Genomic DNA, 27,398 nt, shown 5'->3' on the forward strand with positions numbered 1-27,398 from the left:
ATAAATATATGAATGTATATACATATGAATGTATACTATATGACATCTGCACATGTATATGTATAAACCCATATACTTTTTATTTATTTATTTGGATACTGTCTCATCCTCAAGATAATAACATTATAAAATCAGATTTTCTTAAATTTGTTTGCTACACTTAGCAGAATTATTATTTTTTAATGTCTGAATGAAAGGCTAGCATAAAATCTCCCTCACAATTTCCTGATAATAACCACTCCAAGTTTATTGTATTCTTTTATTAGATGTGGCTTGACTTTTTAAATGTTTAATAATTTGTTTTCTCTGCAATTCCAAAAGAACAGAGAGAGGATGTCCCCCTCAAATGATACCAAGTCCCATCCCTCCTATTTCCTCCTACTGGGAGTTCCAGGCCTTGAAGAGATGCACATCTGGATTGGGTTTCCTTTTTGTTTTGTGTATTTGATTGCCCTTGTGGGAAACATCATTATCCTGTTTGTGATCAAGAATGAACACAGTCTTCATCAGCCTATGTTTTACTTCTTGGCCATGTTAGCCTCCATTGATGTGGGTCTATCGACATCCACTATCCCCAAAATGTTGGGCATATTCTGGTTTAATTTAAAAGAGATTAGTTTTGATGGCTGTGTCACCCAAATGTTCTTTATTCATATATTCACTGCCATGGAGACTGTTGCATTGGTGGCCATGGCCTTTGACCGCCATGTTACCATCTGCAATCCTCTGAGATACAGCCTGATTCTCACGAACAGGATGATTTGTCTCATCCTTGTTGTGGTGTTTGGTGTCAATTTCATTTTGGTTATCCCTCTGGTGTTTCTTATTTTGAGGCTTTCCTTCTGTGGACACCATATAATCCCACATACATACTGTGAGCACATGGGAATTGCTCGGCTGGCCTGTGCCAGTATAAAAGTAAATATGATATTTGGATTATTTCTTGTATCAGTGGTGTTTGTTGATGTTGTTCTGATTGTCATTTCCTATGTGAAAATACTCTGAGCTGTCTTCTGCCTTTCTTCTCAGGATGCCAGACTCAAGGTACTTAATACATGTGGCTCCCATATCTGTATTATTCTAGCCTTCTTCACTCCAGCTTTTTTCTCTGTCTTGACCCATCGTTTTGGCAGGGATGTTCCCATATACATATACATTCACATTCTCCTGGCCAATCTATATGTTGTTGTTCCACCTGCCCTCAATCCTCTCATCTATGGAGTAAGGACAAAGCAAATTCGGGAAAGGGTTTCAAGTATCTTTTGGAAAAAAGACTGATATTAGCTCAGATATATTCATTTAAATCTAGGGAAAGAGATTCTGTTTTTCAACTGAAGAATCTCACAACAGAAAAAAAAATTCAGACCTTACTATTATTTCATTGAGAATTTCTCTAAGTATACCATCTAGAACATATAATAAGATTAATGTCACAGCAATCACTGTGAAAATATATGGAATACCTAAAAGTTTTGGACACTTAGTTATGAAATTTTATTACTTTCCTGTATAACCTTTACAGAGCAGGTCTTGTATTTCTACAATATATTTTCTACTATGTGGAATGAAACACTTTTTATTTGCAAATAGTTAACTCTGTTGGCCAGATTACTATATATATATAATTATATATATATAATCTCCTATATATATACATATATATCTACATCAAGGACTACAGGTATTTAATACTTGTGACAGATTCTTTCATTCCTTTCTTAATTGCTTAATTGTTTTTATCCATAATTGTATTGATACTATATTATATGCCAGACACTGACATCATAAAATATAAAAATAAAAATACACATTAGATTTCAAGGTCTTATAGGAGGAAGAATTTGGAGAAATTTACCCTGTGACTCACTCTGTGTGCAATCTTCCCAGGTTCATCACATCTATGCAGATCTCCAATAAGTGTCTTACTGTTCAAAGTGAACCAGTAAGTCTTTAGATGTATGTATATGCAAGATGGTAAAACTTATATAATATAAATATATCTCTATCTCTGTTGTTAAATGGGAATTTCATAGAGGCATCAGTATGATAAAGAATTTAAGATGCTCAGGAATGAACACCTCTAAGTGAGTGAATTTCTGGATATGTCAATTACATTCTCGAAGGTTGAATCTAATGCCATAGATAGTAGTTACTCTCTGATTCACAAACTTAGTTATTTTCATTTATCATTTAAGTACCTTGTCCAGCACTTTTTAATTTGTACTTCTTCCTTGTGTCTTATCACATAAGCCTGAGTATCCTACCCATATTTTATAGTTTTTGATCAATGATATGTATTTGGCCAATGTTTACTTCATGACATCTTGCAACTCATATAGTAGGTGCTTAATAATTGTTTACTTAAAAAAATTATCTTCCAAAGGTACATGAAAATGTGCTTAGCTTAACTAATCATCAGGTAAATGCACATCAGAACTACAGTGAGATAGGGGTGCCTGGGCGGCTCAGTCAGTTAAGCATCTGACTCTTGGTTTTGGCTAAGGTTATAATTTCATGGGTGGTGGGATCGAGCCCCAAGACACACTCCATGCTCAGTGAGTGGTCGTGGGTGGATTCTCTCCCTCTACCTCTCTCATATTCATTTTCTCTCTGTGTCTCTCTCAAATAAATAAGATCTAGAAAAAAAAAACTACAGTAAGATATCACCTCAACTGTTAGAATAATTATTATTTTAAAAAGACAAGAAATAACAATTATTGGTGAAGGTATGGGAAAAAAATGAACCCTTTTGCTCTGTTGGTAAGCATGTAACTTGGTGCAGCTTCTAAGGAGAACAGTATGGAGTTTCATCAAGAAATTAAAAATAATTTAATTTCTTTTTTTTTAATTTTTATTTATTTATGATAGTCACACAGAGAGAGAGAGAGAGAGAGAGAGGCAGAGACATAGGCAGAGGGAGAAGCAGGCTCCATGCACCGAGAGCCCGACGTGGGATTCGATCCCGGGTCTCCAGGATCGCGCCCTGGGCCAAAGGCAGGCGCTAAACCGCTGCGCCACCCAGGGATCCCCAAGAAATTAAAAATAGAACTACCGTGTGATCCAGAAATTCCACTTCTTGGTATTTATCTGAAGGAAAGGAAAACACTAACTGGAAAAGATATCTTCATCCTCATGTTTGTTTCGACATTACTGACAATAGCTAAGATATGTAGAAATCTAAATGTCCATCCATGAATGAGTAGATAAAGAAAATGTACATACACACACACACACACACACACACACACGTAAAAATATTATTCGGCCATAAAAAAAGAAGAAAATCTTGTCATTTGTGGCAATACAGATGGACCTTGACAGCATCATGCTGAGTGAAGTAAGTTAAAGAAAGATAAATACTGCATGATCTCACTTATATGTAGAATCTAAGAAACAAACAACAAAACAAAAAGAACTCATAGATCCAGAGAACAGACTGTTGGATGCCAGAGGTGGGGGAGTGAGCGAAATGGGAGAATAATATGTTATAGGGATGTAATGTACAGTATAGGGACTATAGATAATAGCATTGTATTATATATTTGAAAGGTGGTAAAAGAGTAGATCTTAAAAGTTTCCATCACAAGAAAAAAAGTATAACCATGTGATGAATGTTACCTAAATTTATTGTGGCATCACTTCACAATATGCTCAAATATTGAATCATTATGTTGTTCACCTGAAGCTAATAAAATTTACGTGTCAATTATATCTCAATAAAAAACTTAAAAGATATTAACAAAAACTTATCAAGTACAATATACACATAGTAAAATGAAAGAATCTTACACATATCATTTGATATATTGATATGCCATTGATATTACATTTGTAATGTTATTATGATATGGATTTTTATGAATGCACAAACTATGTATGGTCCTATACTTTGGAATACCATTCTTGAAAGTTTCTAAGTCCCTTTCCAGTGGTTGGAACTAGCAACCATTCCCCAAACTCAAAGTAACCCTCTTAAGCTCCTTCTCTGTTTCTCCACTTTAAGAGACTCCCTTTTGGGCCACTCCTCAGCCTAATGTTCTGCATTGATGATGTTGAACAAATGCCCAAAGAGCTCTAGGGGTAATGCCTATAGTTTCCCAAGGCCTTCTAAATGGCCCCTATTCTAGCATGGTGGCTTGTTTCACTGGGTAGTACAGTATTTATTTCATGGATTGCTAAGGGCCAGTTTACCAAAATGGTGCTGGCATGCTGAATTAGAGTGATTCAAATTGTATATGTGGTCAGAAGGCCCATATAAAGTATTTGCTGAACACTTGTACACCTTGTGGGCAGCCCAGAATCTATGTAATTACTGCTCAGATGAAAATACATGGCACTACCAACAATCTAGAAGAAGACTTTATGCCCTTACCAGTGAATAATTTCCAGAGTACATCATTTTTTATATCTAGTACTATAGATTGGATGGTTTATGACTTTAATATTAATATTAGTATTAATTAAATCATATGATATATGTCTTTTGTGATGCTTCACTTAAAATTATATCTGTGAGATTAACTCATGTGACTGCATTTAATTGTAACATTACTTTTTATTATTGCATAGTATTACATTTTATAAATGTGGCAAATTTAATTATTATTTCTGGATGGACATTTGAGTTTTATCTCATTTTGACTATTTTGAATAAAGTTATGTGTATTTATTTGTTTGAGAGACATTTCCCATTGGTAATAATTCATGTATATGATTGCTGAGTGACTGAGAGGGTATGTTTTTATCTTTATTAGAAAGCTCCAACAGTTTTCTGAAATTATATGTATAATGTTACATTTTCATCAGTTATATAGAAGCCAGTTGCTGCGCATCCTCATCAGCACTATTGGTTTTGTATGTGTGTTGGTGCGAGGGTGGATAGGTATATTTATTTTTTTGCCATTATTTGTTAGCATCATGTAATGTTATTGTGATGTGGCTTCAATATACATCACCTTACCATTAATGATGTTGTAAAAACTATAACTATTGGCCATTCTCTTTAGTTCTCTTTAGTGGAATACCATTTTATTTAAAGTCTTTAGAATTGTGTTATCTTTTCCTTAGGAAGTGGTACACGTTCTTTTTATAGTCTGTGAATAATTCCTTTCTCAGATATATATCCTGAAAATAACTGCTCCCACTAGATGAATTGGCTTTCCACTCTCTACAATGTGTTTTTGGAGGAATACTAGTTTTCATGTTCAATAAAGATCAAATTTATTAATATTTTACATTAAAATTATTGATCTTTGTGTCCTTTTGAAGAAATCTTTGTTGAACTCAGTAACACAAAGACACTCTTTCATGTTACCTTTAATATTCTTTTTTTTAAGTTTTTATTTAAATTCCGACTGGTTAACATGAAGCATAATATTAACTTCAGGTGTTCAATTTAGTGATTCAACATTCCCGTACAATATCCAATACTCTTCATCAGTAAGTTCACATCTTTTGAAAATAAGTATACATATTTCTTATTTTGATGAAGTTCTTACAGTCCCAATAGCAACTTTGTAGGTCAGGTGATCAGTGGATCTCCTAATCATCTTGTGGCTATTTCCCCCCATTCCAGAATGTATAATTGGAATAAATATACTCAGCAATTGCCATAATCCCTCTTGCTCCATGAAGGTCAGTCTTTTTTCTGTACAAGGCTTCAACTGATTGGGTAAGGCCCACACATATTATGAAGGTCCCAATTTTGCTATGTGACCAGTAAGTTTAAAAAAATTTTTTTTTCATTAAACTTGTGTGTTGGCTTGGGTGAAACAAAGGTATCTTTCCACATTTTTAGTGGTTCACAACAAAGATGTAGTTCATTGTACAACTGAGAAAAGGTCCTAGGAGTTGTGCCTGAATTTTTTTTATCTTTCTGTTTACCTGTTCTATTTCTTGTTCCTGCTATATTTTACTTTGACCTTACTTAAAGCCTAAATGAGTATACCCTGTGAAGACCCATGAATCAAATATTTAACTCTTTGTAGTTGTTGTAGTTGTTATTTTAAGACTTATAAAAATGGAGTACACAATGCTGTCTACGCTATTTTATTGATTATTTTCTTCCCTGTGGTTACATGATTAAGGAAGTCAACTGTGCCAAGGGAGAAATAAAATTGATATTTGATGTCTTTAATTGTTGCTCCTGGAACCCACGCTCTACAGCTTGTCTTTTTTTACGTCTGCCTGTCGTCTGTCTGCCTGTCGCCGAAACACAACGTGTCAGCTCTACAGCTTGTCTAATCAGTCTCATAGCTATGATGGTTCTTGGCAGCTCAGTACTCCACCATAATCAGTGAACTCTGTAAAGAGACTAATTGATAGTACTCCAAAAAAAAAAAATAGTACTTGAATTGCACTAAGACTTTATCCTTGGATCCGAATTTTAGTATGATTTACATAAATAAGTGACCTGTATTTATTTAACAATAATATTTATAGTTAGTCTAGGAACAATTATCTGTCAATTTATCTCTAATTTAATGCTGCACATAAATGAGGAAACATTGTGTTTAACATCATATACTGTAAAGCATTTACTCTAAAAAAGCTTAACAACACTTGCCTCTTTTATGGATGAAAAGGAAAAAGATTTTAAGACTCTTTCCAAATCAGGTGTTTGTAGTCAAACTTCCTTAAAAAGGAAGATCATCACTACCTGCTCTCGGATCTGCTTGGTTCTCACCCCATAAATAATGGGGTTAAGAGCAGGAGGGATGATTACATACAAATTAGCCAAGAGGATGTGGATGTAACGTGGAATATTGTGGCCAAATCGATGAGTCATAAAGGAGAAAAATGCTGGAGTGAAAAAAGCTAAGATGACACATCCATGGGAACCACAGGTATTAAGAGCTTTGAGCCTAGCCTCCCAGGAAGGGAGTCTGAAGACAGCATGTAGAATCTTCACATAGGAGAGAGCAATCAAAACAACATCCAAAAGTATCATAGAGATGAGGATTAATCCAAATAATACATTGACCTTTATGCTGACACAGGCCAGGCGGGCAATGCCCATGTGCTCACAATAGGAATGAGGTATAATATTATTCCCACAGAATGAAAGCCTTAGAAGGAGAAACACAAGTGGAAGCACCAAAGCAAAATTTTTCAGCATTCCTACTCCAGCAATAATACAAATAGTTCTGTTGGTGAGGATTGTGTTGTATCGAAGAGGGTGGCAAATGGCAACATAGCGATCAAAAGCCATGGCTACAAGCATGAATGTTTCAAAGCCTGTAAACAGGTGTATGAAGAACATTTGAGCTAAGCATCCCCCAAAGTCAATCTCACTGAAGCCGAACCAGAAAATGCTCAGCATTTTGGGAATGGTGGCAGTGGAGAGGCCCAGGTCAGTGAGAGCCAACATGGCCAATAAGTAGAACATGGGTTGGTGAAGGCTGTGCTCAGTCTGAATCACAAAAAGGATGATGACATTCCCCAGGAGGGCAATCAGATACACCGTACCAAATGGGATACCAAGCCAGAACTGCATATTTTCCAGTCCTGGGATTCCCAACAGCAGGAAGGATGAGGGGTGAATACATGACGTATTGGCTGGAGACATATTGGCAAAGGCTTCTAATTGTTACACTCTCCTCACTTGAAGGAATCTTTATTTCTGTATGAGGCTTCCCAATGCCTCATCAATACTGCTAATGCTGAATAAAAACAAAAAAAGATGTAAGTACTACATTTCCTCTAGGAATACAGATCATGTTTTCCCTCATACATCTTTTCCTCTTTCTTTTTTTCCCCAACCATTTCGTTTTATTTTAATTAGCTAACTAATTAATTAAGTAATTAATTGTTTCAGAGGTAAAGTTTAGTAATTTGTCAGTTGCATATAACACTCAGTGCTCATTCCATCAAATGCCCTCCTTAATGCCCATCACCCAGTTACCCCATCACCCCCACCTACCTCCCCTCCAGCAATCCTGTTTGTTTCCTAGAGTTAAGAGTCTCTTGTAGCTTACCTCCCTCTCTGATTTTTTTTTTATTGGAGTTCAATTTGCCAACATATAGCATATCACCCAGTGCTCATCCCATCAAGTGCCCCCAAGTGCCCACCGCCCAGTCACCCCAACCCCCCCGCCCACCTCCCTTTCCATACCCCTTGTTCGTTTCCCAGAGTTAAGAGTCTTTCATGTTCTGTCATCCTCACTGATATTTTCAGTCATTTTATCTCCTCTCCTCTTTATTCCCTTTCATTATTTTTTATATTCCCCAAATGAATAAGACCATATGTTTGTCTTTCTCCGATTGACTTATTTCCCTCAGCATAATACCCTCCAGTTCCATCCACGTCGAAGCAAATGGTGGGTATTTGTCATTTCTAATGGCTGAGTAATATTCCATTGTATACACATACCACATCTTCTTTATTCATTCCTCTTTACTTTCATTGATACATACATATGACAAATGAAGGAGAATATTGCTTAAGAAATGATGGAAATCCCTGGGTGGCACGGCGGTTTAGCACCTGCCTTTAGCTCAGGGCGTGATCCCGGGATCCTGGGATCGAGTCCTGCATCAGGCTCCCTATGGGAAGCCTGCTTCTCCCTCTGCTTCTTCCTCTGCCTATGTCTCTGCCTCTGTGTGTGTGTGTCTCTCATAAATAAATAAAGTCTTTAAAAAAAGAAATGAATGGTTATTTAGATATTGTATGAGATCATCTAAATTAATTTTAGTGAGAACAATGACTAAGCCATTTGATATAAGATTCTATATTAGGCTCTAGCTTTTAAAAAATACTTATAGATTGGGAAAAGATATACACATTGATATCCCACTGATAAAATAATATAATCTATGAGCACTGACAATATTGTAGGTTTCAGAAGCATTTTTAAGATCATCTATTTAAAAACAATCAAAAAGCAGAAATAGGCCCATAAATACAGAGAACAAACTGATGGTTGCCAGAGGGCAGGGGTATGGGAAAATGGACAAAATGGATGAAGGGTAGTAGGAGATACAGGCTTCCAGTTATGGAATTAACAGAGATAAAAGGTACAGCACAGGAAATATAGTCAATGGTAATGTAATAGCATTGTATGGTGACAAATGGTACTTACACTTGTGGTAAGCACAGCATAATGTATAAATGTGTCAAATCACTATGCTGAACATCTGAAACTAATGTAACATTAGGCATCAGCAATACTTCAATAAAATAATAATAATAAAGTTAAAGAACATTTAACTAGAAATATGAATCCAATATATTCCTCTGTGCATTTCCACTTACAACCTATGGACTTTTATTTCTGATACTTAATATGGCTTGTCTTTCTTTTTCAACTTGTTTGTAGATAACTCTCATCAAAATCTCAGCATATCTTTTGCTTTTTCTAAATTAATGTTACTTTTGTCATTAAGGGATGAAGACATTTGCTTCCTTCTTTAAAACAAAGACCTTGCTTGATGAGGCCACAGAGTTCATAAAATTCAATTAAACATAATTAATCTTAGATATAAAACCTTTATTAAAATATTGACTGAGGCTTAAAGCACTGGCTAAACCATTCAGGCTCCTCATTTATGTACCTTATTCCTCATAGCAGACAAGTTGGGTTCACTTCACTTCTAAATAACCCATACTATTTCCAAGTTTGTCCCAAAATGGGAATTCATCAATATTGTCATTGCTATTAGAAGGCAGAGAAGAAGTACAGAAATAATAGTGTTATATAAGCATTTAACACTATTTATTTGAATTTCACAAAGAAATTTCAGACAAATTATACCACTTGCTACTCACATCAGCCACGTGGGGACAACAGGACAGATTCTAGCTCTTGAATCAGTAGATTTATTTTATGTCTGGATCACAGGAACACATCTCCATCCTCAAAACAACTGCTTGGTTGCAGTCACCACCCTCTGATATCCTCGTATTCCTAGGGTTCTACTCAAATTCATGTATTAATGGGATTTTCATATTGTCTCAAGCATTTAGCCCTTTATTGGGCTTCTTGAATTACTTACCCTCACAGTCAGCATTCCAAATTTCCTGCCACCTTCCTCTTCTTCATTCTCTACTATTTCTCGCATATTTTACTAATATAATTTCTCTAAATTTACATTTCTAAAAAATGAGAACCAAAGATAAATGTGTTCTTAATTATAATCAATAAAGAATAGCTATTTGAAGAGGATGAAAATAGCATTAATATGAGACATGACTGCTTCCTACAAGCCAAGGAAGTTTGAATATTGCACAATATACTATGTACTTGAGATTGCGGACAATCGAGGTCAATTTTAAGAATAAAAGAGGACCTGAACCTGTGAGTATGCTGAGAAAGATGAAATCTCTAAAAGTGGAAATGTTTAGGAGAGATCCTCCAGACAGGTGTGAGGAAAGGGAGGAGGAACAAGTATCATTCTCCAGTTAATCCTCCACATCTTACCTAAGGTATCCACTCTCAAAAAGGCCATCACTGAATTCAGTGTATTAGCTGGTAAGAGTCTCTTCTAAGACCCTCTTATCCTACTACACAGCTTTCTGTCTATCTACTTTATCAACGTCTGAGTTCCCATTTAATTGTAAGCTTCTGCAGGTTGCAGAGGAGGCCAGAGAGCACTTCGGTCATCATTATTTCTCTAGCATAACATCTGGCAGATAGCTGCCACTCAAAACATTTGTGAATGGAAGACTGGATAAGCAAGTAATTGTTAATTCTAACTCCTTGTCAAAAGTCATAATGTTAGAAGGACGAGAACAGAAAACACTGTGTATGTGGCAGTTAAGGATAGAGAAATGAGATTCAAAACCATGATCCTTATCAGGAAACTGCAAATATATAAAATAACTTCTTGATCAGAGGCTTTCCTGACAAGGGGTCTATTAATGGGTCTCTGGTATAGCAAAGAGAGAATACAAGGCAGACACTGTAGGAATACTTAGCAAAAGCAGGTGGTATGACAATCAAAAGTAGGCAATAACATATGAATGATAACTTTATTTTGTATATCTTATACTTCACATGGAAACCCTTGGCTATTGTGGTGCTCAATGGCATTAACTGATATCAATATAAAAGTTTCATAGTAGTGCATTTTGCAAAATCTGAGCTATTCAGTCTTTTACAATGCCAAGTGTTTTCACATAAAATCATTATTTTGTCTAACCTAGAATGCCTAACTAAATCGAATTTTTCAAGGGCCAAAAGGATGAGGCCAGAGACTTGTGAAATTTGTAATCAAAGCCTTAGTATTGCAAGTGAATTTAAGAGACCTCAAGAAAAGAGACTAGGACAGGAGGTGGAAAAGGAATGACCGAAAGACAGCCTCATTCTGCATGCCACCTACCCCGGAGATGCTTATGCCATCTATCCAGGTCTTTATCCATGTGTAGAATAAACAATAAAAACTCAAGAACTATGATAAAACCAAAAACACATTCTATCGGGTATTCTACAGTGCTGAGTAAAGTGAGAGCCTTCCCTGAGATAAGAATTGTTCATTTGCAAACCATGGAGCAAGACTAGTTTAGGAGCAATTACCATGTGCCAGATTCATATCAACACAAATGATATCCACCCTCCTAATCCAGACCAAATAGGCAGATAGATATCTAAATAAATACATACATGTTCATGATGTGGGGGATGGAAAGAAGATCATCTTATTTTTTTTTAGATCATCTTATTTTTACCAAACTAGGCCCTAGTATTAGGAAAATAGTAAAAGATAGATAGACTGGAAGAGTCAGTGAGTAATGACTGAGTTTTGCTATTAGGAAAGTGATATCTTTAAATGAACATCATTTTTTCAAATGTTTTGCATTTTTATCCACAGCTTATATATGTAATGCTAAAATTGCTTGATAATAGGGAAGACTAAAATAAGAGTGAATATATATATCTAAACATCTAAACATGTGGCCATATAATATGCACAGATCAGAATAAAAAATAAAAAATGTATTGAAAAAATTGAGAATATAATTTTTTGATATTAAATACAAAAGAAATTCTGAAATAGGCAATCACATAATAAAGTTAAGTAGAATTAGGCTTAAAGAGCTTTAGAAATGGGAGGGAAAGGAAGAGAGATAGAGAAGAAGAAAGACGGAACAGAGAGATTGGGAGAGATAGGAAAATGAGGCAAGACGGGGCAGAATGGGAAAGAGAAAACAGGAGAGAGAAAGGTCATAATCCCTCCACAACATAAGTTTTTTGCTTAGTTTATTCCTTATCATTAAGGTAGGTATGCTTGTTGTGAAAAAAAAAATTGTAAAACACTAAAATATGCAAAATTACCTGAAATTCTTCCAATTAGAAATTCCATGTAAAATATTTTGGTTTATGGCTTAAAATTAATATTTATATCATATATAACTATATATCATAAATTTAATGAGGGGATTAGATCAATAAACCCAAGCCCAAATCTTCCTAACCTATATGTTTAAATACACATAGCAGCCAAGCATATATCCAACTTACCAGCTTCAGGAAAAGCCAATATTGAAAGAATCTACAATCCTGACCAATATCTGCTCCAAGTATGTCTTAGCACCATAACTTGGATTCAAGGACAAAAGTTTATACTGATATTGAAAATCTTCTAACTGAGAGTAGCTGTTCTTCTGGGGCCACACCAGAGAGAACATGAACAACAGTGAATTCACAAGTTCTCAACACAGGTTTATGGGTAGAAAAAAAGCACAGGGGCAACAGAATCCCTTGGGACTTTCAAGTTTCTCCTCTTAGATTCCCAACTTGAAAGAATTTCTCATTCTCTACAATCCACTCTCTCTAATTATTCTCTTGCCATCAGCCCCACAAGAATGATATATAAGCCAGCCTGTAATTTTTCCCTCATTACCCATGGCTGTTCTAATGATTGTACCACTTTTTTTTCCAGCAAATATCATTTACTTAATTTAGAAGTCAAGTTAGCCACTGAGCACTTATTTAAAATTAAGTATGTGATCAATAATATCTTGCATCCATAAATCTTTTCCCCAAGAAGTTTATATTCTGGTTGCATAGTTAATACTAACCACATATGACTATACAAATAACTAAGTTTTAACATATATGGGGCATTTTAGAATTACAGAAATTCAAGGAACTGATGAGTTTTCTAGGCTTCCTAACTCAATTTCCTTCAGAGGAGGCTTTGAAAGTGGCACAATAAAAACTGCAAAGCAAAGTAGCAACATATATCATTAGAGGACATCACAGAAAGATTATGTACTGTGTTTAGCCTGGATAAGTACAAAATCATGAAAGACTGGCTCTCTTCTGAGAAAGAAAAAAGTAGCTCTAATATCTGTCAGCTGATAGCTATCCAGACACCAATATCTTGACCATGATGATGTCCAGTTAATATAAACAATTTCACTAAGTATGAGCATCAGGCAAGGTCACTTTGTGTTTGTGCTGATGGAGTGTAACAAAAACTCTTCTTTTGGGGATCCCTGGGTGGCTCAGCAGTTTAGCACCTGCCTTTGGCCCAGGGCATGATCCTGGAGTCCCGGGATCGAGCTCACATCAGACTCCCTATGGAGCCTGCTTCTCCCTCTGCCTGTGTCTCTGCCCGCCCCCCTCTCTCTCTGTGTCTCTCATGAATAAATAAATCTTTAAAACAACAACAACAACAACAAAAAACACTCTTCTTTCTGTAAGTATGTCTGAGCAGAGACAAAAGATACAGTTAAAAAAAAAAGTTTTCTCCTAGCTAATGTGAGTGACTGTGGCTATTTTAATAAAATATATCTTGAGCCCCACTCCATTTCTCCTAATTTCTATTTAAAAGTTATTGATAACCTATAATAGAATTAGTCCTTTTTCTTAAAAGCATCTGCTTCTGAAAAATGTCCCCTAAAGAAGTACAAATCCAATATCAAGCCCTTCCTTGAACACTCTTACTGAGATCCCTAACATTTCACCACAGCATGTAGCGTCTCTTGTGCAACAGGTAGTAAACTCTCCTTTTTAAAAAACTATAATCGTATTCCTGGTGACTGTTGGCTAGAGATCATTAATACTTCCTATGTATGAGAGTGTCAGCTGGTCCACGTGCTTACCAGTAATTGGCGTTCTTGGGATTTTTCATCTGAATAGGTTCTAGTGCTCCCTCATTGTATTTTAATGTGCATTTCCCTGAAGTCTGGTGATGACAAGCATTTTTCATGCATTTATTTACCATCCATACAATTTTCTTTGCTGAAGAGTCTGTTCAAATCATTTGTCCATATTTTAAATTGGGTTGTTTCCTTAATTTTGAGTTTTGAGAGTTCTTTATATATTCTGGATACAAGTCTTTCATGACATATGTGTTTTGCACATATTGTCTCCTACTCTGTAGTTGGCTTTTTCCTTCCCTAAATAGTAACTTTTTTTTATATAAATTTATTTTTATTGGTGTTCAATTTGCCAACATATAGCATAACACCCAGTGCTCATCCCATCAAGTGCCTCCCTCAGCGCCCATCACCCAGTCACCCCCATCCCCCGCCACCTCCCTTGCCACCCCCCCTTAGTTTGTTTCCCAGAGTTAGGAGTCTCTCATGTAACTCTTAAGGAGAAAAAAATTTTATTTATTAAGTTTTTGTTTTAATTCCAGTATAGTTAACATTTAGTGTTATATTAGTTTCAGGTGTACAGTATAGTGTTTCAAAACTTCCATACATCACCTGGTGCAATTCACAAATGCACTCCTTAATGCCCATCATCTATTCCATCCATCCTCCCCCACCTCCCTTCTGGTATCCATCAATTTGTTCTTTACAGTTAAGAGTCTGTTTCTTGGTTTCTCTCTCTCTCTCTCTCTCTCTCTCTCTCTGTCTCTCTCATGAATAAATAAATAAAATCTTTTTAAAAATTCTATATGTAGAAAATCCTAAAATTGCCACCAAAAACTACTATAACTGATAACTGAATTCAGTAAGATAGATTGGTAAGAAAGAAGTAATGTTTTCATTATTTTCGAATGATATAATACTATGCACAGAAAACCCTTAAAGATTCCACCAAAAATCTACTATAACTGATAGCTGAATTCAGTAAGATAGCAAAATCAGCATACAAAAATCTGTTGCATTTCTATATACTAATAATGAAGCAGCAGAAAGTGAAATTAAGAAAACAATTTCATTTTTAACTGCACCAAAAATGATAAAGTACATAGGAATACACCTAACCAAAGAATTTAAAGACCTATACTCTGAAAACTATGAAACAGTGATGAAAGAAATTAAAGGTGACACAAAGAAATGAAAAAGCATTACATGCTCATGGATTGGAGAAACAAATATTGTTAAAATATCCATTTTTTTTCTCTTGCACTCTTGGTGGCTCAGGAAAAACAATTGCTCTAATTAATTTCTATTGTAAGTTTACTAGTAACTAGACATCCTGGTAAGGATAAGTCACTGCTATTGGTTTATATGAATCTACTTTGACACTTCCGCCCTTGTAGTAACACTCTATTCTTGAAGTTTAAAAGATGCATGTGTATAGATGTAGGTAGATACATGTGTGTATATTTTATTCTACTTGACTTATTTGTTGTTTATACTCACAGTTTTCATTCTCATTGGTACATAGTATTTCACTGTTTGAATATATCACACTTTCTTTATACATTCTAGTATTAATGTACATTTGAGCTGTCTCAATTGCTTATTGTTACATATAGTGCTTCTATGATCATTGATGTACATGTCTTCCAGTGAATTTATGTAATACTTTTATTGGGTATTATTTTAGGAGTGGAAGTTTGGGATCATGGCATATGCACATGACTAGTTTTCTGTGATTCTGCCAATTTTCAAAACTTTTTTAAAGATTTTATTTATTCGAGAGAGAGAGAGAAAGAAAGGCAGAGAGAGAGAAGCAGGCTCCATGCAGGGAACCCAACGTCGGACTCGATCCTGGGTCTCCAGGACTGGGCCCTGGGCTGAAGGCAGAGCTAAACCACTGAGCCACCCGGGCTGTCCCTAGTTTTCTAAATTGATTTTACCAATTTACCTTCTCACTAGCAATGTCTGAAGATTCTAGTTGCTCTGGATGTGTACTGCTACTTAACATTTCTAATTTTATCCATTCTGGTCATCCATAGTAGACCTAGTTGGTCACTTCAAATGCATTTACTTTATGTTTAAGGAAGTAGACCATCATTTTGTGTTCACTGGCATATCCTCCTTTATGAAATCCTATACAAGTCTTTTACTAATTTTTCTATGTGGTGATGTTCTTTTTCTTTTCTATCTATAGAGGAGTCCTCTATATATTCTTTAAAACAAGTCATCTGGTTTGCCTACTTTCTCTGTTAATAGTGTCTTTGATGAAAGATAATCTTAATTTGAACATACACTGACTAGTCAATATGTTCCCAATATTGTTAATATATCTGTATGTATGTGTGTCTTATTTTAGTATCTTTCCTTATTGTAAGGTTCTGAAGATATTCTCTCCTTTTTTTTCCTAGAGGCTCCATTGTTTTTTCCTTTCAAGCTTACACCTACAATTCATTTGGGAAGGATGTTTGTGTGATAAATATCAAGATTCATTATTTTTTCATGACTCTCCAATCAATCCAGTATCTTTTGTTGATACTATATTTTGTCATGGTAGTGCCATGTTATCTCTGCCATAATTCAAATAAATATGTATCTTGGGGTCTGTTTCTGGACTCTGCACAACCTCACTGGACTGGTTTTCTACAATTGAGTCAAAAGCAAACTATTCAATTACTTTAGCTTTGCTATTGGTCTTTATCGCCTTTCAGCAGGTCTTGTGTTCTGTCAGAATAAATCTTCTAACTTTGTTCTTCAGGAAAAACTTAGTTAATCTTAGCTAAGCATATATATTTGGGCTCTTTCTTGTCCATGAGTGTGATATCATTCCAGATACTCTTGATTATGCTGAGGTAACACCCATCGTCTCCCAATTTCAGTGTGCTAAACAATCAAAGGTTTAATTCTTGTTTAGATTACACAACTAATAGAGATTTTGGGGGTGGGGAAAGATTCTATTGTAGTCACTCAAGGATCTATTCTGATGAAGGCACCAGAATTTTTGATAAAGCATATTAACAAAAGCCTTCAGGGTACACAAGAGTAGGGGGAGGGAAATGGAGAAGTACATAATCACTCTTAAATGGTTCCTCTCATAATATATATATGTCACTGATATAACAAGTCGCATGGCCAAGTGTAACTGCAAGAATTTGGACACATGTAATCCACTCATGTTCCTGGAAGAAAAAGAAAGCTGGAAATATCAGTAAACACCAGTCATGTCTAACCTAGATGTGCCAAGCAAATATTTTTAACCTTTATCCTCTTATTACTAAAAAAAAAAAATTGTAAGCTAGATGTCCTTCCTCAAAGGAAGAGAGGCACCCGAGTGTCTCACTCAGTTAAGTCCCTAACTCTTGACTTTGGCTGAAGTCATGATCTCAGGGTCTTGAGATGGAGCCACACGTCTGGGGTCCTCACCCAATGGAAAGTCTACCAGAGATTTTCTCTCCTTCTCCCTCTGCCCCTTCCCACCACGTGCATCCCTTCCCTCTCTCTAAGGAAAGAAATCAAAATGAAACAAACAAAAAATAAAACCTCCTTTATGACTAGGGCAATAATTTTCCATATGACTATTTTAGAAATTGAAAAAAAGTCAAATACAGTTCTAGTTTCATGTGGCTATTTTTAATATATTAGCCCAGCTTCTGAATATTTATTTAATATTATTACAAAGTTTCTATAAAGCGCCTCCCAAATATAGGTTAATATGTAATCCTATAGCATGATGTTCTTTGCCTTAGTAGCCTAACTGCCATCATTGGTTTCTTAGAATATTGGATCCTGTCTTTCCATCTGTCTATCACCAACCAGCCACGTATCATTCAGCACATGCAGAAGTTAATAAATATTCACTTAATGAATGTATCTTTCATAATCATGTACCATTATTTCCTGCTCTCTTTATTTCATTTCTAAATGCATGCCTTCTATTTCTCTAGATGCCTGGGGCCAAAATATCAATCATACCTTTTTATGGAGAAGTTTTTCATCTACAGTTTATTTATATGAAAATACAAATATTAAGTGATTACATCATAGGATTCACATAAGAAATAGGTGTCTTACTGTAAGTAGATTATTTAGAACAGTAAATCATAGTAAGTTAAATAATGTCATTAGTGTTTTAAGAATTCTGTCACCAAAATTATGTATAATCCTTGAACAAATTTCATTCTGTTGCTTTCATATTTCTTCTGGTGATTCAGAAACTAGTATAATTCTAAAACTACCTGACTTAAGAATCTATTCCTTTTTTTTTAAGAATATATTCCTAACAGCTGAATTTTCAGATGAATAATTTAGCAATACTCAGCATCAAACTCTCACTTGAAAGCTTGTGAATATAGTAATGACTTTATAGGACTACCTTGATTATCAAATAGTATAAGTATAAGCATTTTGTAAAAGATGCAATACTTAAAAATTGTAATATTATCACCAATAAATTTATTATTATCTGTAAACTCAATGGATTACAGAGAAAGAAATGTTCATATTCACCTTTGCTACTTCTATCTTTTAAAATGATAACCCCCTTCTAATGAGTGAATGGAGCAAATATGAACTGTAATTCTAGGACTACCAATGGTTAAATGTCTTTAAAAAAAATCCTCAAAACCCGCTCTCTAATCTGCTTGGTCCTGACCCCGTAGATTGCAGGATTGAGAGCTGGTGGAACAACGATGTATAGATTGGCTAAAAAAATGTGGATATACTGGGGGATGTTGTGGCCAAAACGATGTGTCAAGAAAGAGAAAAATGCTGGAGTGAAAAAGGCTAAGATAACACCAATGTGGGAGCCACAGGTGTTGAGAGCTTTGAGTCGAGCCTCCTTGGAGGGCAAGCAGAAGACAGCATGGAGGATCCTGACATAGGAAAGAGTAATAAGAAGCACATCCAATAATAAAATAGACATATCCCCAAGACCAAATATTATGTTGACTTTGATGCTGGCACAAGCCAGACGGGCAATGCCCATGTGTTCACAATAGGTATGAGGGATGATGTGGTGCCCACAGAAGGGCAGCCTCAGGAGGAGAAACACCAGTGGGATCACCATGCAAAGACTCCTCAGAATAGCAATGCCTGCAATGATGATGATGATTCTGTTGGTGAGGATCATGGTGTACCGAAGAGGTTTACAAATGGCAATGTAGCGGTCAAAGGCCATGGCCACCAACACAATGCTCTCCATGGCAGTGAAGAAATGGATGAAGAACATCTGGGAAAGACAGCTTTCAAAAGATATATCTCTGAGGCTGAACCAGAAGATGCCCAACATTTTGGGGATGGTGGCTGTGGATAAGCCCAGGTCAATGCAGTCCAATATGGCCAGAAAGTAGTACATGGGCTCATGGAGATTATGCTCAGTCAGGATCACAAATAGGACAGCAGTATTCCCCAGGAGTGCAACAAGATACACAAAGAAAAAGGGAAATCCGATCCAGAAATGCACATCTTCTAGCCCTGGTATACCCAAGAGTAGGAATGAAGAAGGGTGAAATTGGGTATCATTAAGAGTGGACATTGTCTCTGTTATTGTTGGTGACTGGATATAACCACGTTAGATGTCAACTTCCCATTAGTGACTCTTGCTCCAATTTCGTCTTTTTCCTGACTCTTGGTTAAATGCAAAATGAGTGTGCAGTATTCATTTTCTCCCATTTCTTCCAATATTATCAAAACTTATCTGTCATCCTTAGCAGAACATCCGAGGGCTCCAGGAATAGAGCAAGTCTCTCTATTCCTCAGATCATTCCCCTATATTAAAGATTGAACAAGAGAGGGAAGAAGAATATCCATCTATCAGGTAGATATTCAAGGCAGGGTTTTGTTCTTTGTATTTCATGGAATTACAGGCACTGCATTTAATTTATATGAAAAATGCTTTACCATATGTAATTCAACCCATTCTCTTATTGGGGAATTTGAGGACTATTAATGTGAGTTTTGTGTGTGCTTATGTATATGTATGTTATACATATATATGTATATGTGTGTGTTTGTGCATATACCTCTCTTTGATTCTGAAACAGAGACAACAAATTTAGTTTTGTTTACTCATGCGCCTGAAACTATTGTATATGTAATACAAATTCTCAGGGAAAAAAAAAGTTTAAGTGAAAGTCAGAGGAAAGTCATAAAAACAACCAGCACTCAAGTGAACTAGATTGTAAGATTGTAGAATTGTAGATTGATATTTACATCCAAAGAAGGAAACCAATCTCATTCCCACCCCTAATTTTCTGGGAGCATTAACCTCCTATGAGTATGTATCCTCCTGAGTGCTTCAACAGCCACATTTCCAAATCAGTTAACCAATAGTCATTTATTCATTCCATAAGTTTGTGTATACTGATATATTCTATCAATATATATTGACATATCCTCAAATATTTGCCAGGTAGAGTGATGTGACTGGGCCCCAGCCTCTCCTCCTGGGGACCATGATTTCTACCTTCCTGAAACAAATTGTACAAGACAATCATTTTCTCAATTCCACATCATGTTACTCATTACTTTACCATATTCCACGGCCTCCACCTACCCACTTACCTTGCCCCACATACATAAATACCATTTCATGTCCTGTAAATGATAAAGAAAAGGAGAAATGATTATTCCAGTGTTTTTCAACCAGTGGTCATTTTCTCCCTAGGGTATACTTGTTAATGTCTGGAAATATCTCTGACTGTCAGAATTTGAGGGAAGTGTTACCAGTATCTATTGGGTAGGTGCCAGAAATGCTGCTAAACATCCCACAGTTCATGGAACAGCCCCCACTCCCAGAACAAAGAATGATATGCCCCCAAATATCAATAGTGCCAAGGTTGAGAAACTCTACTGTGCACCTTTTCATCTTATCCATCCCTAATTCCCAGTCCCATGGTATATGCTACTCCGAAATAACCAGAACTACCCACGTGCTATCCCATGACTCAGCTACCTTTTCACCTTGGTTTTGGACCCTATTCAAGATAAGACAAGACAAAATGAAACAAACTCTACCAGCATTCATAGTTATCCTTCATGATGTTTCATCCATGAATTTCACTGTTAAAAAACATACCTGTTTATCTAATTTATTAGGCCTGGAAATGTGTCAGTTACCAAGGAAATGTGGTCATTGATCTCTTAATATTCACATTAGTTTCCTAGTATATAAGGTAAGAAAAAGTAGCTGAGATGATACAGAATTTCATTCTGCATGTCACCTGGGGCTGCATGGATGAGACTAAAAAGGCAAAGAGATATATATACTCATAGGAATATCTGTGACCATGATTGTTTATGAGTATAAAATTTGGTAATGCCCAAATCTTGTTTGTGTATTCTCTTTACCTTTTTCCCTATATTTATGCATTTCCTGCATTTATCTGTATTATGTCCTTACTTTCCTTCCCTCTCCCTATTCTGGGTAAGCCTGAACTCATTTCCCATTTCTCATGCTATTTCCCACAGCCCTAACCAAGGACAACACAGCCTTACCTAGCTTTCCAAATGTCTCTGAGAGGATGGACTTTGGAAACATTGTCCGACATTTCTCTGGATCCACACTTTCCTATGCAAGGAGTAGGCATTTATATTGATGCAGCTGCCCTGCTTCCAGTGGGATCCGGCTGTAGTCTCCCCTGTTTCTTAGCATCAACTGTGATATTCACTGGAGGGTTCTAAAAGACCTCCCCATCCTCACTGGAACTACAGGGCAAGAACCATCTACTCTTTCCTTTCAATTGAGATTCTGTATCTTTTCTGCTTTCAAAATTAAAAGTCTAAGCTCCTGATTAATACTTGAGCTGTCAAGATGTTTATCAGCTACCTTCGCCAATGTTATATTCCATCAGTCTGCCCTTGCTTTTTTGGTTCTACATCATCTGTGTTATAGCCTAAATCGATGTTTCTATAATTCCTTTGCCCCACTCCTCATGACCTATTCTTGTGAAAGACAAGATAAAGCAAAAATATATGAGGAGACAAGATCCTGTAAAGAAGGAAGCTCAAAAGTTGAGCTAAACTTCTTACTTATCATTACCCCCACTAATTGTTTAATGATTACAGGAGCAAGGAAAGGGACTGATGATCAGGGTAGAGGAAAGCCACTCAGACACAAGGAAATTTACAGAGCTTAGCTCCATATAAGAGTGTTAGCTGAGCCCATCTATCCACTTTCCTAGCCTGGACCCCAGACATCAAAGTGAAGAGACTAGTTTAGGGTGACCTACTCCACCTATTGAAGTTCTTTAAAACAACTTTATCCATTTCAGCTACCCTAACTTATACTCTTAACTTTTGTAGAGAAAATAAAGAACTTTCCTCAGTATGTTTTTTTTTTTTAATTCCTGAACTATACAATATGTGAGCCTCGGTGTCCATCGAAAGATGAGTGGATAAAGAAGATGTGTTTTATGTATACAATGGAATATTACTCAGCCATTGGAAATGACAAATACCCACCATTTGCTTCAACGTGAGTGGAACTGGAGGGTATTATGCTGAGTGAAATGAGTCAATCAGAGAAGGACAAACATTATATGCTCTCATTCATTTGGGGAATATAAATAATAGTGAAAGGAAATAGAAGGCAAGGGAGAAGAAATGGGTAGGAAATATCAGAGAGGGAGACAGAACATGAAGACTCCTAACTCTGGGAAATGAACTAGGGGTGGTGGAAGGGGAGGAGGGCGAGGGTGGGGGTGACTGGGTGATGGGCACTGAGGGGGGCACTTGACGGGATGAGCCCTGGGTGTTATTCTGTATGTTGGCAAATCGAACACCAATAAAAAATAAATTTATTATTAAAAATATGTGAACATAATAAAATATATATCTGTTGACTGTATACCATTAAGTTTCAGGATGATACATACAAAAGAATAGAAAACCAGAAGAAACTTGGCTACCTTAAACCTGGTTCCATCTTATTAAAACCTAAAACATGTGTCATTGATTTGACAGCTGTGCATAGAGATGAAGACTGATGGGCCTTTCTTTTTTTAATTTTTATTTATTTATGATAGGCACACAGTGAGAGAGAGAGAGAGGCAGAGACACAGGCAGAGGGAGAAGCAGGCTCCATGCACCGGGAGCCCGACGTGGTATTCCATCCCGGATCTCCAGGATCGCGCCCTGGGCCAAAGGCAGGCGCTAAACCGCTGAGCCACCCAGGGATCCCAAGACTGATGGGCCTTAATAGGACTGCCAATGGGGGCAGAAGAAAGGTGAGGAAGACAGAATTGCAAGCTAAGGTAAAAAGGATCTTTTCTATATAGAGATATAAAATTTGGCCAAGCTATTGCATTCAATAACTGGAAAAAAATACTTAAAATGAACTGGTGGATTTGGCCAAAGATTTTCCAGGCAGGGTGTCAGAAGTACTAGGTAGTTTCTTTTAGCTATGTATAATAAAATTTGGATAGATAAAGAAGAGTTAAAGATGAGATTATTTGGCTTTCAAACAAAATTTAGAGAAAATAGAGATGTACTGCTTTTTAAAATCAAGTCTATTTCCATTCTCATCTTCTCTTCACTGCAAACCATTCTCAAAACAAGAAACAGCTCCAAGGCAAAGATCATACCAAGAGTGTGACTATAAAATCTTTAAGATCTCAAAGACTTAAGGTACTTTCTCATACATCATTTCTGACAGAATGTTAAGGGCATGCCTCACAGACTCTATTAATCTAAAGCTACTAAGAATCTTAATGACATTACTCCTAAGGAAGCCTCACAGAAGGAGTGAAGTAGAGAAAGATGTATCTTAAAGGGAATTCTAACTGTGGCTTTTGTTTAATAGTCCAGATTTGCAAACTGACACATAAGAAATCCCACAAAACTTTAAGGAACTTATATCAGCTTGGAATGAAAGAGACAGATACAATACAAAAGGAAAAGAAGACTTTGAACAACTTAATTTTGACAGGCAAGAAGGAAATGGAGAACAATTGCCAAGGGGCAATATAACCTGCTTTCTATTAAAAAGGAAGTATGTCTCCCTCTGCCTGTGTCTCTGCCTCTCTCTCAATCTCTCTCTCTGCCTCTCATGAATAAATAAATAAAATCTTAAAAAAAAAAAAAAAAAAAAGGGCAGCCCCGGTGGCCCAGCAGTTTAGCACCGCCTTCAGCCCAGGGTGTGACCCTGGAGACCGGGGATTGAGTCCCAAGTTGGGCTCCCTGCATGGAGCCTGCTTCTCCCTCTGCCTGTGTCTCTGTCTCTGTGTGTGTGTGTGTGTGTGTGTGTGTGTGTGTGTGTGTGTGTGTGCCTCTCATGAATAAATAAATAAAACATATAAATAAATGAATAAATAAATAAATAAATAAATAAATAAATAAATAAATAAATAAAAGTATGACTTAGGTGGTAGAACCAAGACTACAGAAGGCAAAACCAAGAGCAATAGGGATCACTTCCAGAGCAATAATCAGCAATTATGTTCTCCATGGCCATGGGCCAATGATCACAGTGTCCCTCTCATTTTCCTCTTTTGAATTGAAATGTCTTGTATACTTGTGCTGCGCCTGTTTCATTATTTTATGTTGGATGTGTGTGGGCCGGGATACTTTCTGCATGAGATCAGAGGTCTCTATACAAAGATAAATCATACTCAATGAAACAAACACACAGTCTCATGTGCACCTGAAACTGATTTAGATAGTGAGATAATGTCTCTTGAGACTAAGCATTAGAGTATAACAGGATAGGAACTTCTGTATGTATGTTTGGTTTACATGAAGGAGGAATGTAAATAAATGTAGGCAGAATAAATGTGATATTATTTTTAATTTTTTTAATTGTGGGAAAATATACATAAAGTTTACCATTAGTGACATTTAGAGCATATATAATGTTTTGCTACCATCACCACTATCTAGTTCCAGAGTATTTTTATCACTTCAAAGGAAAACCCTATATTCATGAAGCAACCACTGCACATTTCCCCCTTTCCTCAGACCCTGGAAACCATCAATTTGCTTTCTGTCACTGTGGATTTCCCCAGCCTGAGTTTCATACAACCTGTAGCCTTTTGTACGTGACTTCTTTCATTTTCCATAATGTTTTAAGTTTCAGACATGTAGCAGCATGTGCCAGTATTTCATTGTTTTTATGGAGGAATATTATTCAATTCTATGGTTATGCTACATGTTGCTTATCCATTCCTTAAAGGATGAACACTTGAGTTGCTTCCACTTTTCATCTAATGTAAAACATCTATGTATACAATGGAATATTACTCAGCCATTAGAAATGACAAATACATTTGCTTCAACGTGGGTGGAACTGGAGGGTATTATGCTGAGTGAAATGAGTCAATCGGAGAAAGACAAACATTATATGTTCTCATTCATTTGGGGAATATAAATAATAGTGAAAGGAAATAGAAGGGAAGGGAGAAGAAATGGGTAGGAAATATCAGAAAGGGAGACAGAACATGAAGACTCCTGACTCTGGGAATGAAATAGGGGTGGTGGAAGGAGAGGAGGGTGGGGGGTGGGGGTGACTGGGTGACGGGCACTGAGGGGGGCACTTGACGGGATGAGCACTGGGTGTTATTCTGTACGTTGGCAAATTGAACACCAATAAAAAATAAATCTATTAAAATAAATTAATGTGCCATTAAAAATGGTAGCATAGGAGTTTTTGTTTGGACACCTATTTTCACTTCTTCCAAGTATATATCTAGCAATAGAATTATTGGGTCATATATAAGTCTAGGTTTGAATTTTAGAGGAACCACTCATTTGTTTTCTATAGCACTTGCACTATTTTATGTTTCAAACAAAAATATATGAGGAATCCCATTTCACATTCTCATCAATACTTGCTTGTCTTTTAAAAAATTATTACAGCTTTCATTGTATGTATTATGATATCTCATGAATTTGATTTGCATTTCACTAATGACTAATGCTATGGAGCACATTTTCAAGGGCATGTTGGCCATTTACATTATCTATTTAAAGAAATGTCTACTCAAGTTCCTTGCCCATTTTCTGATTGAGTTGTGTTTGATTGTTGACTTGTTTGTATATTCTGGGTACTATACCCTTTTTAAATATATGGTTTGCAAACATTTTTTTCCCATTTTACAGGTTCTCTTTTCACTCTTGAGGTGTCACTTGATGCACTTTTTAAATTCTGATGAGGTCCAATTTATCAATTTTTCTCTTGTTACATAATTGGTATTATACCTAAATAATTATTGCCAAATTCAAGGTCACAAAGATTTACTCCTTTGTATTCTTCCAATATTTTCATATTTATTGTTCTTGTATTTACACCTTTGATTCATTTTCATTCCCTTTGTGTGTGTATGTGTGTGATATGAGGCAAAGATCCAACTTAATTCTTTTGCAGTAGATATCTGGCTGTTCCATTGTCATTTCATTTTTTTTTAATTTTTTCAAGATTTACTTTATTTGAGAGAGAGAGAGAGTGAGCACAAATTGGAGGGAGGGAGGCAGAGGAAGAAACAGACTCCCCACTGAGCAGGGAGCTGAATGCAGGGCTGGATCCCAGGATCATGAGATCATGATCTGAGCCTATGGCAAACACAAACAACTGAACCACCCAGGCACTCCTCCATTACTATTTTTAAAGAAACTTTTTGTTCCTCTTTTGAATAGTCATGAACATAGATATTTGACTATATATACTTGAGTTTATTTCTTGAATTTCATCCCTATTCCATTTATCTATATGTCTATCCTTATGCCAGCATCATAGTGTATTAATTACCATAACTTTGTAAGAGATATGAGTCTTTTAACCTTGGTGGGGTTTTTTAAGATCATTTTGACTATTTGGCAATCCTTGAAATTTAGTATGAATTTTAAGATCTAGGTTTCTATTTCTGCAAAGTCTATTGAAATTTTAATAACAATTGCATTAAATCTATAGAATGCCATGGAGAATATTGCCATTTTAACAATATTAAGTCTTCAATCTATGGACAAAGGATGTATTTTCATTTACTTAGTTCTTTCAAAATATCATCAATGTTTTATAATTTTTGTTGTGCAAATTTTGTTTAAATGTGTTTCTGAGTATGTTATTCTTTTAAGATAGTATAAAGAGAATTGTTTTAACTTACTTTTCATATTTTTCATTGAGAGTTTATAGAAATATATTGTTGTTGTGTGTTTCCTTTTTTCCCTGCAACTTTGCTGAATATTTTATTATAAATAAATATGAAAATATTAATATATTCATTAAGTCCAATAGTTTTTTTTAAGTGTATTGCTAATTCCTCTGGTTAGAACTTTCAATACTGTGTTGAATACCAAGAATTAGAACAGGAAGTATTGTCCTATTCCTTATTTTAGGGGAAAACTGTTCAGTCTTTTATCATTAAAT

At 35.9% G+C, this 27,398-nt stretch overlaps 2 protein-coding genes and 1 pseudogene across 2 annotated transcripts in view; 1 reads left to right on the plus strand and 2 right to left on the minus strand.

Moving 5' to 3' along the window:
* On the plus strand, positions 334-1,289 carry OR52E18P (olfactory receptor family 52 subfamily E member 18, pseudogene; annotated as a pseudogene).
* On the minus strand, positions 6,256-7,567 carry LOC485303 (olfactory receptor 52E8). The gene has a single exon (XM_038568859.1). The coding sequence runs from the start codon at positions 7,565-7,567 to the stop codon at positions 6,626-6,628; it is 942 nt and encodes a 313-aa protein (XP_038424787.1). The 3' UTR covers positions 6,256-6,625.
* A 10,762-nt stretch (positions 7,568-18,329) lies between these two features.
* Positions 18,330-27,398, minus strand: part of LOC119864989 (olfactory receptor 52E8-like) — a 60,969-nt gene continuing 51,900 nt past the window's right edge. The window contains exons 4-5 of the mRNA XM_038568860.1: positions 20,603-20,635; positions 18,330-20,508 (exon numbers count right to left, since the gene is read on the minus strand). Of these exons, the coding sequence (XP_038424788.1) occupies positions 18,636-19,574 (939 nt within the window). The 5' untranslated portion in view covers positions 19,575-20,508; positions 20,603-20,635 and the 3' untranslated portion in view covers positions 18,330-18,635. The remainder of the gene's footprint in view (positions 20,509-20,602; positions 20,636-27,398) is intronic.

Source organism: Canis lupus, chromosome 21 (genome assembly GCF_011100685.1).
Source record: "Canis lupus familiaris isolate Mischka breed German Shepherd chromosome 21, alternate assembly UU_Cfam_GSD_1.0, whole genome shotgun sequence".
Classification (NCBI taxonomy): Eukaryota; Metazoa; Chordata; class Mammalia; order Carnivora; family Canidae; genus Canis; species Canis lupus.

Excerpts from the sequence above, each read along its gene's own strand:
- LOC485303 (XM_038568859.1), bottom strand. The coding sequence starts at position 7,567 with ATGTCTCCAGCCAATACGTCATGTATTCACCCCTCATCCTTCCTGCTG.